Below are 13,548 nucleotides of genomic sequence, written 5' to 3'. Positions count from 1 at the left end.
CAGCAGTTGCGGCACGCGGGCCCAGCGGCTGTGGCTCGCAGGCTCTAGAGCGCAGGCCCAGTAGCTGTGGCGCACGGGCCTAGTCACTCCGCGGCATGTGGGATCCTCCCGGACCAGGGCTCGAACCCATGTCCCCGGCACTGGCAGGCGGACTCCCAACCACCGCACCACCAGGGAAGTCCCTGTTAGTTTTTAATAGTATGATTTTTAAAAAAGTATTTGATCATCAATTGTTTTGGAATTCACTTTGATGTGTGAATAGTGATTTAAACTGATTTTCTTCCAAATAGCTATTCAACTAGCCCAGTACCATCTGCTGAAGAATAATCATTTCTTCCCCCTCATGGGAGTAATTGTGGAAAGAATCCTAAGCTAGATTCCTTTGAAGAAAAATCTACACTACTACTGGTTCAAGAGACTCAGCAGTCAGAAATTTCCAACAAACGTGAAAAAATATTCAACCTCACTCTTAATTAAAGAAAAACAAATTAAAATGTCACTTCCCCCCATTTGGTTGGCAAACCCAAAAGTGCAATACCCAGAATTGCTGGAACAAAAGACATGTGACAGAATTGCCAAGCTGCCTTTCAGAGAGACTCCATGGATTCACACTCCACCAGCTGCCTCTGAGAAGATCCCCCTTCCCCACAGCCTTGACCACACAGTGGGTTATCAAACTCCGTGATTCTTGCTACTGTGATGAGTGGGAAAAAAATGGAATTACTGACCTTTCAATGTTCGTATCTCATATAATAAATAACAATGAGTCCCTTTTCCTATATTTAAGAGGCATTTACATTTCCTTTTCTGTGAACTATTTGAGTTCACTGGGGTTTTCCCATAAGATCTTATAGAAAAATCTGAACAAACATTTTGGCTAACCCAATACTATTAACCAGACTTAAAAGCACCAGTGTTTCAGCTTGAAAGTTTTAATTTCTTGAGATCCCCGAGGTCTTCCATTCATTTCTTCCTGTTATTTTCATGCAAATCTAGACTATTAGCTACCTGCATGCAGGTTCTTAAATCTGTTTTACTGCTGCTGTTCTATGTCCAGGGCCTTAGAATAGACACCCATCTATTTATTAAATGAATACATTTACCAATGCTGTAGTAAGAAACTAGAAGCAACCTGGTGGCAGATAAATATGGCCCCCATTTCTCTGCAGCTCCTCCCACGAAGGGGTGGATTCATTTCTCCCCCTCTTGAGTCGGGCCTGACCTTGTGATGTGCTCTGACCAACAGACTGTGGCAGAAATGTCGATTTCTGAGACCCGGCCAGGAGAGACCTTGCAGCTCCTGCTCTGGTTCTTTTGGAATGCCGTTGCCAGCATGAGAAGCCCAGTCTGGTCCACTGTAGGATAAGAGCCAACGGGGTGCTAGGTGCTGTGAGGCACCCTTAGGCTACGCAGCATGAGGCGAGCGGAGCAGACCCGCCCAGCTGCACCCAGCCCCGTGGGCTTTGCAACAAATATGTGCTGGTCGGGTTTTTAAAATTTTTGGTAATAAGGGTCAATTTTAGTAAGATCCTCTTCTATATCTCATTTCACAAGGTGCCACATTAACCTAGTTATAGTTTGGTTTGGTTTGACTGAACTGTTTCTAAGTTTCAGGTGTGCAGCATCATATGGGGTGATCTGAAGGCCCGGAGTTGTGGAGGGGTTTGTTGCACAGCAACAGATAACTGATGTGAACGTCAATGTCCAACATGAGGTTGTGAAAGACACTACAGGCCACCCACAAGGGAACATTATGTACCCGTTCTTTATAACTAGAGAGACACAGAAAGGACCCAAGATATATAAATGAAAAACTCTGTCTTGAGATCTCAGAACCTAGTCCTACCAATACCAGAAGTATAGACATTCACAAAACCCTGTGATGCAGGTACTAATGTTTTATAAATGGGAAAACAGAGGCCCAGAGAGGTTAAGTAGTTTGTCCAAAGGACGCTCAGCTGGTAAGCGGCTGGGCTGTGGACTGAACCAGGGAGGTCTGGCTGCAAAGCCTGTGCTCTGGACACATGATGTTTTATGCCCATTTCAGCACTAAACTCCATCTTTCCACTTGATTCTATGTATAGTTCTTCCCCGCTTTTTCATTATATTCACCCAATACCTACAATTCAAATTTAACTGGATTTTAGTGGGGTTAATTATTATCTGAAAGAACCAATCTCAAAGTTCATGACCTGAACCTAAGGAAAATAAGCTAAAAAAAACCTCAAATAGTTTGATGCAAATTATGACTAACTAGAGAAAAGAGTGAGGAAACAAACAGAAGAAAAGCCCAAGAGTTCTGTTTCTTGTAAGGTCTTAATTATACAGTTTTGTTATGTACACACCTCTTAAAAAAGGCAACTCAGGAAATCAGATCTAGGTAGGTAACATGCTTGGGATGGACGATATAGCACACAAGCCAATCTAATCAGTAACACGTGCAAGGCATGGGAAGTTCTAATTTTGAAAATTCTGCAACTAGAATACATTATATAACTAAATAGGTAGAAGCTGTGCACACTTTGGTAGAGCAAACATTAAAGGTTATCTTGGGATTCTGATAATTAAGACTATTTCTTATTCTCTGATTTACTTCTTCTATACGTCCAAACTGTCTACCATAATCATACACTACCTTTATATCAGAGAGTTTAAAAGACAGTTCCTCTTATATCCAAAAGAAATTCAATTTTAAACCAAGTGTTTCTGAAACTTGGCTCAGGTCAACACATAAAACAAATTTAACATCTAAGTAAATCGTTGTTAACGTTAAAAAATACACATATATGTACACACACACACACATATATGCATACACACATATTAGAAAAAGCTAAAATCCAGTCAACAGCAGACTGGATGTAAATATTGTAAAATCATTGCACCAACATGTCAGCAAGCTGTTCTCGGGTTCCCTCCTCTGACCTCTTCCTTCCACTCTAAGGACCCCTATGATGACACCAGGCTCACCTGGACAACCCATGCTAATCTCCCCACCTTAAAGTTAGCTGACGAGTAACCTTACCCCTCTCTGTCATGTAACCTAACATGGATTCAGTTTCCGGGAATTAGGACACGGACATCTTTGGGCATGGGGTCATTATTCTGCCTACCACACTTTTATGACAGTGTAAAGTTAAAAAAATAGCTGCCTAATATATTTAACAGGTACATGTTAAGCAGGAATGAAGGATAATATAATTATTAAACAAAATTAACTTATAAGATATCAAAGACTAAAATTGAATGTATAACCTTTCTATTTTATGGAACATGCTCTTGGAACATATCTAAGATATCTTCACCCAACCTAAGGCCATGAAGATTCTATCCTGGTTTTCTTCTCAAAGCTTAATAGCTTTAGTCCTTCTGTTTAGGTCCATGTTACTTATTTTTTGCACACAAATGTCTAATTGTTCCAGCACCATTTGTTGAGGAGACTGCCATAGGCACCAGTACAGATAAATCTAAATCTGAAATGCATTCTGCTGAGTGGAAGAATCCAGACATAAAAGGCTACATATTACATAATTGCAATTCTATGACATTCTGGAAAAGGTAAAGCCATAGGGACAGGAACCAGATCAGATGTTGATTGCCAGGGACTAGGCGAGGGAACTGACTACGAAGGGGCACGAGGCAACTTTTGGGGACGATGGGAATGCTCCAAAACTTGACTGTGGTGAAGTTACAGGACTGCATACGTTTGTTAAAATTCAAAGACTTGCACAACTAAAAAGGGTGAATTTTACTCTATGTGAATTATTCTGTGATAAACCTGACTTTCAAAATGATCAAATGACAAGATGACCTTAAAAAAACTGAACTTAATCCAAGTTAAAAAGTAGCAAAGGAACTAAAATGTGGAAAACTAAACAGTCACCTCCAGACTCCCTTACCCTATGGCCACCGCTCCTAAATAAGAGGGAAGAAAGCAATGAAGAGTGAGCACCAAATAAGGCATTATCCAACAGCCATAGACTAGTGACCTACTGCTTTAATGAATAAGACAAAGAAACAAATAAAAGCTAAGCCTAAGAAAAATAATCAATGAAATCACATTTACCTTTGGAGTCAGCATTTGGGAACAGCCTGTTCCATGGCACCTTATTTTTGTGCGGAAGAGAAAGCAAATAGTTTCTAGCTTTTAAATTTATTATACAATTCAGGTCTTCCTGGGATGGGGATCCAAGAATACCTATCAGATAAAATAATCAGCTGTTAATTATCAAGACCAAGGTAAACCAACTGCACACCATCAGCAGTGGGGCGGAATGGGCACTGACATTCAATGTCTTCTCACTACCTCCCAATGCTTTTTACAAAGTCCTTAATGTTTTAAATCAAGGAAGATTAAAAAAAAGCTCATGTCCATCACAGGCTGAAGAGTTGCTGGAACTCTTCTGAATTTCATGAGGGTACTCTGATGTACACAGTGGGTCCCCAGAATGCTCAGGAACCTTACCCAGAATGTGGTTCAGCTGGTCGAGGTAATGCTTCCCCGGGAAGATGGGCCTGTTGGAGAGCATCTCTGCCAGGATGCAGCCTACAGACCAAATATCAATGGACTTGGTGTAGCCCTGTAGTGGAAAGGAGAGAAGATGGAGAATGACCTCTGCTGTTCCATGACACAACGAGACCTTTCTGCATGACAGGCACAGGGCTGCTGGAGTGTCAGCTTCTCCTCTGGCTCTATAATCCAGAAATAAGAGACCATGGAGAGACAAATATCATTTGGCTTTCTTATAAGACACTAAACAACCCAGATTGCTTGATTTTATTTCTCTCTTCAAAGTTGATTAACTTGTTATTAAGTTAGAATTTTTGCAGTATACTTCATTTCTTTTTTCAAATGATTTGAGAGAAAGAATCAGAATCCTTGTAAGCTGAAGCTGGAAAAAGAAAAAAGTAGAAACAACCACTGATTGCTTTAGGACATTTGTGGCCCACTTACTCATTTTGGAAACCTGGACTTCCCTGGTGGTGCAGTGGTTAAGAATCTGCCTGCCAATGCAGGGGACACGGGTTTGAGCCCTGGTCCGGGAAGATCCCACATGCCACAGATCAACTAAGCCCGTGCGCCACAACTACTGAGCCTGCACTCTAGAGCCCGTGAGCCACAACTACTGAAGCTCGGGCGCCTAGAGCCCATGCTCCGCAACAAGAGAAGCCACCACAGTGAGAAGCCCGTGCACCGTAACAAAGAGCAGCCCCCACTTGCCGCAACTAGAGAAAGCCCGCGCGCAGCAACGAAGGCCCAAAGCAGCCAAAAAATAAAAATAAAAAGTAAATAAATTAATTATAAGGGGGGGGGCATTGCTACATTTCCAGAATATCTTTATCCATTTTGAAAATCCTTAAAAACAAAACACAACAATTACCCATGATCTCTGCCAAAAAGAAGCACGTGCCGGCACCATCATGTCTCACTGATCCCTATTGCTTACCTCCTTTTTCTATTCATTTTTCAGGTATATTTTTTCTTTTAAAGGAATTCAGTGAAAAGACATGGAAGAATTATCATACAACAGTAAAAGAAAGATGTTACTATATAAGTTGAGTTTTATGGAGAATGCTTAGGTATAGTGATAAATAGAAGAAGAAATGTGGAGAACAGCTAGAGGGAAAAAAATTTATCCAAATGTTAAAGTTTATGGAAACATAGCAAAGTATTTTTTGAAAATCAAAGAATTAATGATCAGATCTACAGCTCTGATAAAATGGGTTGAACTTCAAAACAATTATCTTCAATAAATTACAGAGATTTAAAGTATCTCCCCACAATTTCCTACTAGATTGATTGATTGATTCATTCATTTATTTATGGCTGCGTTGGGTGTTTGTTGCTGCACGCAGGCTTTCTCTAGTTGCAGCGAGCGGGGGTTACTCTTTGTTGCCGTGCGCGGGCTTCTCATTGCAGTGGCTTCTCTTGTTGCGGAGCATGGGCTCTAGGCACATGGGTTTCAGTAACTGTGGCATGTGGGCTCTAGAGCGCAGGCTCAGTGGTTGTGGTGCACGGGCTTAGTTGCTCTGTGGCATGTGGGATCTTCCCGGACCAGGGCTTGAAGCCGTGTCCCCTGCATTGGCAGGCGGATTCTTTTTTTTTTTTTTTAAATTAATTAATTATTTATTTATTTTTAGCTGTGTTGGGTCTTCGTTTCTGTGCAAGGGCTTTCTCTAGTTGCGGCAAGCGGGGGCCACTCTTCATCGCGGTGCGCGGGCCTCTCACTATCACGGCCTCTCTTGTTGCGGAGCACAGGCTCCAGACGCGCAGGCTCAGTAGCTGTGGCTCACGGGCCCAGCTGCTCCGCGGCATGTGGGATCTTCCCAGACCAGGGCTCGAGCCCGCGTCCCCTGCATTGGCAGGCAGATTCTCAACCACTGCGCCACCAGGGAAGCCCTGGCAGGCGGATTCTTAACCACTGCGCCACCAGGGAAGTCCAACGTGGTAATTATTATTACTATAATTAACAGTAACTATAACCATAATGATGGTGGAGACCTGGAGGACGCCATCTTAACCAAAAGATCAACATGAGCTTCACCGATACCGACACAAACCAGGTATGCCTCCTGATATGACAGATGATGCGCTGAGAAGAAAACACTCTTTCTGTGGTATTCATGCCCAAAATGCATGACACAAAACTGAGGCACATGCTACAAGTAGCTGACCCGCACCCTTCAAAAACATCAAGGTTGGGCTTCCCTGGCGGCGCAGTGGTTGAGAATCTGCCTGCCAATGCAGGGGACACGGGTTCGAGCCCTGGTCTGGGAAGATCCCACATGCCGCAGAGCAACTAGGCCCGTGAGCCACAACTACTGCGCCTGCACGTCTGGAGCCTGTGCCCCGCAACAAGAGAGGCCCACGCACCGCGATGAAGAGTGGCCCCCGCTTGCCACAACTAGAGAAAGCCCTCGCATAGAAACGAAGACCCAACACAGCCAAAAAAAAACACATCAAGGTCAAGAAAGGCTGAGGAACTATTTCAGATTAAAGGCGACTAAAGCAACAATGCAACGTGTGAGCCTTGCACACATATTGAGAAAAGCTATAAAGGTTATTATTGGGACAATATCCAAAATCTGAATATAAACGGGGCATTACTGTTGGATCAGTGTTAATTTTCCCACTTTTGATTACTGTACTACGGTCACGTGAAAGAACACCCTTCTTTCTCACCTCCGCTGCTGCCGCTCTGGGCTGGACAAGTCTTTGTTGGGGGGCTGGCCTGCGCACCTCAGGGTGCTCGCTACTGCTCTGACCTCTCACTGTTTGATGCCGGCAGCACCTCCCCTACTGGTTGTGAGAACCAAAAATGTCTCTAAACACAACCAAATGTCCTCAGGGAACATTCGAACTACTGTTCTAAGGACACAAACGCTGAAATGCTTAGTGCTAAAGGTGCACATATACAATCCATTCTCAAATGACTCACAAAAACAGGCACACAGAGAATGAAAAAGCAAATGGGACAAAACATAAAGAGCTAGTGAGTGTGCACCTGAGGTGAAGGGTGGACAGTTCCAGCCAGCAGCTCTGTGAGGCGGCTTCCCTCTGCTTTAATACGACTGTGATTCTGTTTTCCTCTTCACTCATTCTCTCACATGTGTACAGGAGATTTTTCTAGAGGTTACATGACATTACAGGATATTATACGTGAAATGTGACAATAGTGAACCGTGCTTCCCTAATGCTCTGTGTTACAGAATCACACATGGGTGTCGGTGTCAGGAAGAGCAATGGATGCCATGGTTTCAGATTTCATGTGGCAATTAGCCTTTCCTCTGCTGGGTTTTGGTGTGGTATCAATGAAGAGCCAAGAGTAGCTGAAAAGACTACTAACTCTCCCTTTCCGAGCTTCGTGCGAAGACTTCACTAACTCTTCACTAACTTCACCAAAACAACATATCTGACAGACTGAATGCAGAACCAGGTTGAGAATCCAGCAGTGTTCAAATCAAGCCAGACGCTGAAAAGATTTGCAAAGATGAGAACACCACTCTTCTCACTAAAATGTTTTTGTTGTGGAAAATAAACATTTTTTAAATGAGAACTTTTTTTTTTTTTTTTAAACAGCTTAAATTTTTATTTATTTATTTTTGGCTGTGTCGGGTCTTCGTTTCTGCGCGAGGGCTTTCTCTAGTTGCGGCGAGCGGCGGCCACTCCTCATCGCGGTGCGCGGGCCTCTCACTATCGCCGCCCCTCTTGTTGCGGAGCATGGGCTCCAGGCGCGCAGGCTCAGTAGTTGTGGCTCACGGGCCCAGTTGCTCCGCGGCATGTGGGATCCTCCCAGACCAGGGCTCGAACCCGTGCCTCCCGCATCGGCAAGCAGACTCTCAACCACTGCGCCACCAGGGAAGTCCTGAGAACTTTTTAACATTTACTTTAATATAAATTAATTTAAGAGTTAATAAATACTTTAAAAAGTTTCAGTTTTGGGGCTCCAAACTGGTGGCTCAGCAGTTAAGAATCTGCCTGCCAATGCAGGGGACATGGATTCGAGCCCTGGTCTGGGAAGATCCCACATGCCACGGAGCAACTAAGCCCATGCGCCAGAACTACTGAGCCTGCGCTCTAGAGCCCGCGCGCTGCAACTACTGAGCCCACGTGCCCTAGAGTCCATTCTCCACAACAAGAGAAGCCCCTGAAATGAGAATCCCGCGCACCACAATGAAGAGTAGCCCCTGATCGCCACTAGAGAAAGCCTGCACACAGCAACAGACCCAACGCAGCCAAAAAAAAAAAAAAAAAGTTTCAGTTTTAATTTCTATATAGTAAATATTGATAGATAAAACCCACATAAAGAAAACCTGCTTGGGGTCTTGGATAAATTTTTAGACATTCAGACACTGAAGGAGTCTTGAGAACAGAATGTTTGAGAACCCCTGCCTTTTCTTTTCTTGCAATGCTTCTGTGAATTGAAAATTCTATCAAAATGAACTGTTACAAATACACACACACAGAGCGCTCTAGCTGGCCAAAGCTGGGACAATGAGTATAAAAAAAAAAAGAAGATAATGGACAGCAAACAAACAAAAACCCCCACAGCCACCATGAGTCCATAATCATGTTTTCAAAACAAAGACAGGGGTCAGAGGAAGAGAAAAAGGGGGAAACCTCTTCTTCACAGATGAATGCCAGCCCATCGATATAAAAGGAACAATCAATTTAGAAAATCACGTTTTGCAGTGGAGACAATGGTCCTCAAGGGCACACCCCTGGAGGAGAGGCTGCCAGGAAACAAGAGGAGCCACACAGATGGCTTCCAAGACTCTGTGGGGTTTGTGCCAGAAAAGTGTGACCCAAACCTAATCAGGAGGAGCCAGTCCCAAGAATTCAGAAAGAGACCCGCTGGGCACAACACCACCTCTGCGCTCTGCCAAGTATTCCGCGTCATGGAGAAGCCAGGAAGGTGGGAGGACTGTCCCAGATGGGGCACGTGTGAAACCCGATTAGATCATGGGCTGAAAACCACTCACAAACAGCTGTGAAGAACTTTGGCAGTGGGGGACACACACACACAACTGGGATGGCACTGAATGAGCGCCGGCCGTCACAGGCGCTCACAGGGTACCGCGGCTGTGGGGAAGCACACCGCCTTTTCGGGAGTATTAGTGAACTCCTAGCATCAGTCGAGGTGTGCAGTGCTGGTTTATGTTGGTGAAGTGTCAAGAGGGTTTGACACAAGGGAAGAGAGAGAAGAGACAGGGGAGAGAGAGGGAGGCAGAAGATGTCAACAGCTCGTGCTGTAAGGGGAATATGGGTGTTCACTGGACTCTCTTCTGTGGGTGTGAAAATGTTCTAAATCAGTAAAAAAGAAAATCCTGAATACACTGCTATAAGTAACATTCTCAGGCTAGAGGTGCTATAAATAAAAAAGGATTCAAACTCAGTTTTGACTATAGTTAACTCTGCAAAAACAGAGGTCACCCTCTTGGCTACTTCCCCCTGGAGGGTGGCCAAGAAGTGAAGACAGGGGAGCGGCTCAAGTGGGGACGGATGCTGTAAGACCACAAGGCCCCAGGACGCAAAGGACAGCTTTCCTTCCAGCTGGCAGGCTCTGCTGCACACACGGGCGCCTCTGGCGTGGAGCGGCTGTCACATGGCCCGTCTGTCCATAGCAAGAACCTGTTGTGTGGGATTGTCGTACAGAATTATGAGAGAATCAACACAACATTTTCTCCTTTGAAACATCTGTTACACCAAATCCCTCTTTACAATGGAATTTATTTTAATGGAATTTTACTTCCATAGCTAAACTAAACACAGGTATGATATCAAGAATAACTAACTGCTTTAAACAAATTCAGTTTCCTCACAAAAGCAACCTACATCCCAAGCCCTTTCACTTGTAAAGAATGGAGGAAGAGAATGCAGCCTGTGGGCTAATTACACCTGTTCTTTTCATTCCCACGAAGCCTCTCAGGATGATTTCTGGTTCCTACACCTGAACATGGGGTCCAAAGTCTATTTTTATAGCTTTTTTTCCTTTCTTTTTTTTTTGGTTGCACTGGGTTTTAGTTGAGGCAGGCGGGCTCCTTAGTTGTGGCTTGCCTGCTCCTTAGTTGCGGCATGCGAACTCTTAGTTGCAGCATGCATCTGGGATCTAGTTCCTGGACCAGGGATCGAACCCAGGCCCCCTGCATTGGGAGTGCGGAGTCTTAACCACTGAGCCACCAGGGAAGTCCCTATTTTTATAGCTTTTCTTCATGTATATTAATGTTACATTATGGAAGATGGAACCAAGATCAAGAATCTGTCTTGAGATATGAGATACAGGATTAGATATTAGATGTCAGGTGCACTTAACTTCTCAAATGTGACACCTTATTCAAATACTATTTACAAATGATATATTAAAAACACTGAAACTCCAGGACTTCCCTGGTGGTCCAGTGGTTAAGACTCCGTGCTGTCAATGCAGGAGGCATGGGCTCGATCCCTGGTCAGGGAACTAACATCCCACATGCCGTGTGGCATGCCCAAAAGATAAAACAAACAAAAAACAAAACTGAATCCCCAGAGCAGCCCTCACTGTTTGCCACTGTTGCTCATACAATTAACAAGGATGTTGTACTTCACTTTCTCTTGCTTTTATAAATTTTTCAATCATTCCTTATGACCCAGACAAAGACCTTGTTAGTAGTGTGCTTTCGATCCAGATACAGGGACTACCATTTGGAAGCAGGACCGTCATATAATTTTGAAAGAATTATAGCAGCTCCTATTTTTTCCACACCAATGTTTTCTTCCAACTATACTATAATTTTGCTAAAGAGACATTCTTCATTATCAGGTATGTCTGACCTTTACAGAAAAGCTCTGGTCCGCATTCACAGAAACACACACCGTATACAGAGCTCATCTCTGACACAGAGCCAGCCTGCCCCTGGCAGCGGCAGCCGCAGGAGTGAAAGCTGCCCCAGGTAGGACTGCAGGAGAGCTGACCAGGGGGTGGGACACAGACCATTCACTGTACCAGTGACCAGGGAGGCAGGCCCTCCAACTCTATAACACATCAGCACTACCCCAGCCGAGGGCCCAGAAGTTCAGTGTTGAATGGGAGACAAAGACATACCTTGGTTCTGGCCAGACAGGCCAGGCCTCAACCCAGTTGGAAAGAGACTTACTGAGTGGGAGGCTTACTGCAACTCATGTCCAAAGTTCTTTTGCCTCTTGGTTTTCTTTTTATGCAAACTTGGTCCTTACCTTGGAATTCAACATAATTTCCGGAGCCCTGTACCAACGTGTGGCAACGTACTCCGTCAGGAACCCTGTGTGATCATGGTCCGGATCTGCAACACGGGCCAAGCCAAAGTCACAGATCTAAGAGAGAAAAAAACAGGACACGTTCTTAGAGATTCTAACCAATTTAACATCAAAGCATCATAAACACAAAAAAGACAACAGCAGTAATGATGACAAGTAACTGCTACCATTCCTATGTGGCAGATACTTCTTGGAATTCTACACACTCACTCTTACCTAATCGTCACAATCTGAAAGGCAGCTGCCGTGCATCAGACAGGAACAGGCTGGAGGAGTCTTGAACAGAACACATCTTCAGAGGTATCCTCACCTCTCATTATCTGCTTATCCCACAGCAACCTTGCTTAGGCCACTTGACAAAAACTGTTCTGCTCGGAAAATAAGGTCACCCAAACCAGACCTCTCCTGCTGACGCTCGGGGGTGGTCACCGTGGGATCAGCTCCTCTCCCGCACTCACCCTCTCTCCGCAGACCTGACCTCCTGCTGGTCCTCCACCTGCTCTTCCTACCTCCTTCCCCCTCCACGTAGCCAAACCCACTCCCAAAGCTTTAAAAGATATTTCACATACTGAAGATGAATCTTTTTTAAAAAACAAACACCCAGCTTCTAATTTCCCCTGACTCACAAAGTACTTGCTGGCCTTTCGCCATTCAACATTTTGGCGCTGCTCCAGCTCCAATGTATAAGGAAAGTAACTATAACATATTTAGTCCCGTACAATTGCAGGATATTTTAATTCCTAGCTCCTGGGGAACTAACCCGAGAAAGAGAGAGAGATGTTAACAAAGACAGGCCAGAGTCCAGCAGAAGGCAGCCTGGGAGACAGAGATCACTTTGGAGGCTTATTGTTTTGTTTTAATTCACCTAAGAAGCGCTAAGGGTCTGAGCTCAGGCCATAAAAATAGGATAAGGAGGAAGGGACACACCTCAGAGATACTCATGAGACGTAAATGGACATCAACCTCTGCTCAGAGATCCCATAGTTGAAGTTCTCGACAATTCAGAAAGATTCTGAACGCTCCCGTCCACCTCACCAGTGTCTCCCTCTAGCCTTGGACACTGGCATCCCCATGTGGCACCTCTTGACCCCACAGGCCCTGCTGCTTGCTTCGACTGCAGGATTCAAGAGGAGTGATGTATCTGTGTGGCCCAATTTCCATCTTTTGACATACTGTCACTGCATCTTCAAAAGGAGCCAATGTCACATCTGCTTCCCCAGTCGCTCTTCCACAGGCTACGCTCTAAGCGCACCCTAACAAAGCTGCATGGTGAGGCTGTCTGGGCCCTCTCGCAGCTGACAGTCCCCTCTTGGCCTCCATCACCACCCTGCGCCCCCTAGCACCAGCCTCACCTCTCGAGCCGGCCAGCTTGCTGATGCCATCGCACCCTCGACAGTCCAGGGCCTGTCAGAGGATCGGGCTGATGGACGGCCATAAGTTTTACAGGGGGACCGTGGTAAGCTCTAACCTCAGCTTGACTGATCTTGAGGCTTTTGACATACCTGCACCCTATTTGTTTCCTTAGAGCCTATTCTACCAAGTCCTGTGAAACAAACTGCAGGAATACTCAGTTCACTAGCAGTACAATCCCTGCAGGTGTGATTCCAGCTCAGGAAGCAAGAGAGGAGCGATTTCTCCTTACACGCAAAGGTGGGTCCTCTAAGCCATCCAGAAGTCACCATTTGCCACGCAGGACTACCACCAATTCACGTCAATTCCATGTGGCTTCAACTTTCAATACAGCCCACAGTTTCTCTTTTTTCAGGGCTAACACC

General features: G+C 44.9%; 1 protein-coding gene across 1 annotated transcript in view; it reads right to left on the bottom strand.

The window, feature by feature from the left end:
- Positions 1–13,548, bottom strand: part of MAPK1 (mitogen-activated protein kinase 1) — an 87,686-nt gene that overhangs the window by 14,242 nt on the left and 59,896 nt on the right. Inside the window, exons 4-6 of the mRNA XM_068562713.1 lie at positions 11,714–11,830; positions 4,466–4,580; positions 4,067–4,198 (exon numbers count right to left, since the gene is read on the bottom strand). Of these exons, the coding sequence (XP_068418814.1) occupies positions 4,067–4,198; positions 4,466–4,580; positions 11,714–11,830 (364 nt within the window). The remainder of the gene's footprint in view (positions 1–4,066; positions 4,199–4,465; positions 4,581–11,713; positions 11,831–13,548) is intronic.

Source organism: Eschrichtius robustus, chromosome 14 (genome assembly GCF_028021215.1).
Source record: "Eschrichtius robustus isolate mEscRob2 chromosome 14, mEscRob2.pri, whole genome shotgun sequence".
Lineage (NCBI taxonomy): Eukaryota > Metazoa > Chordata > Mammalia > Artiodactyla > Eschrichtiidae > Eschrichtius > Eschrichtius robustus.
This window is presented reverse-complemented; position numbering and strand designations above follow the sequence as displayed.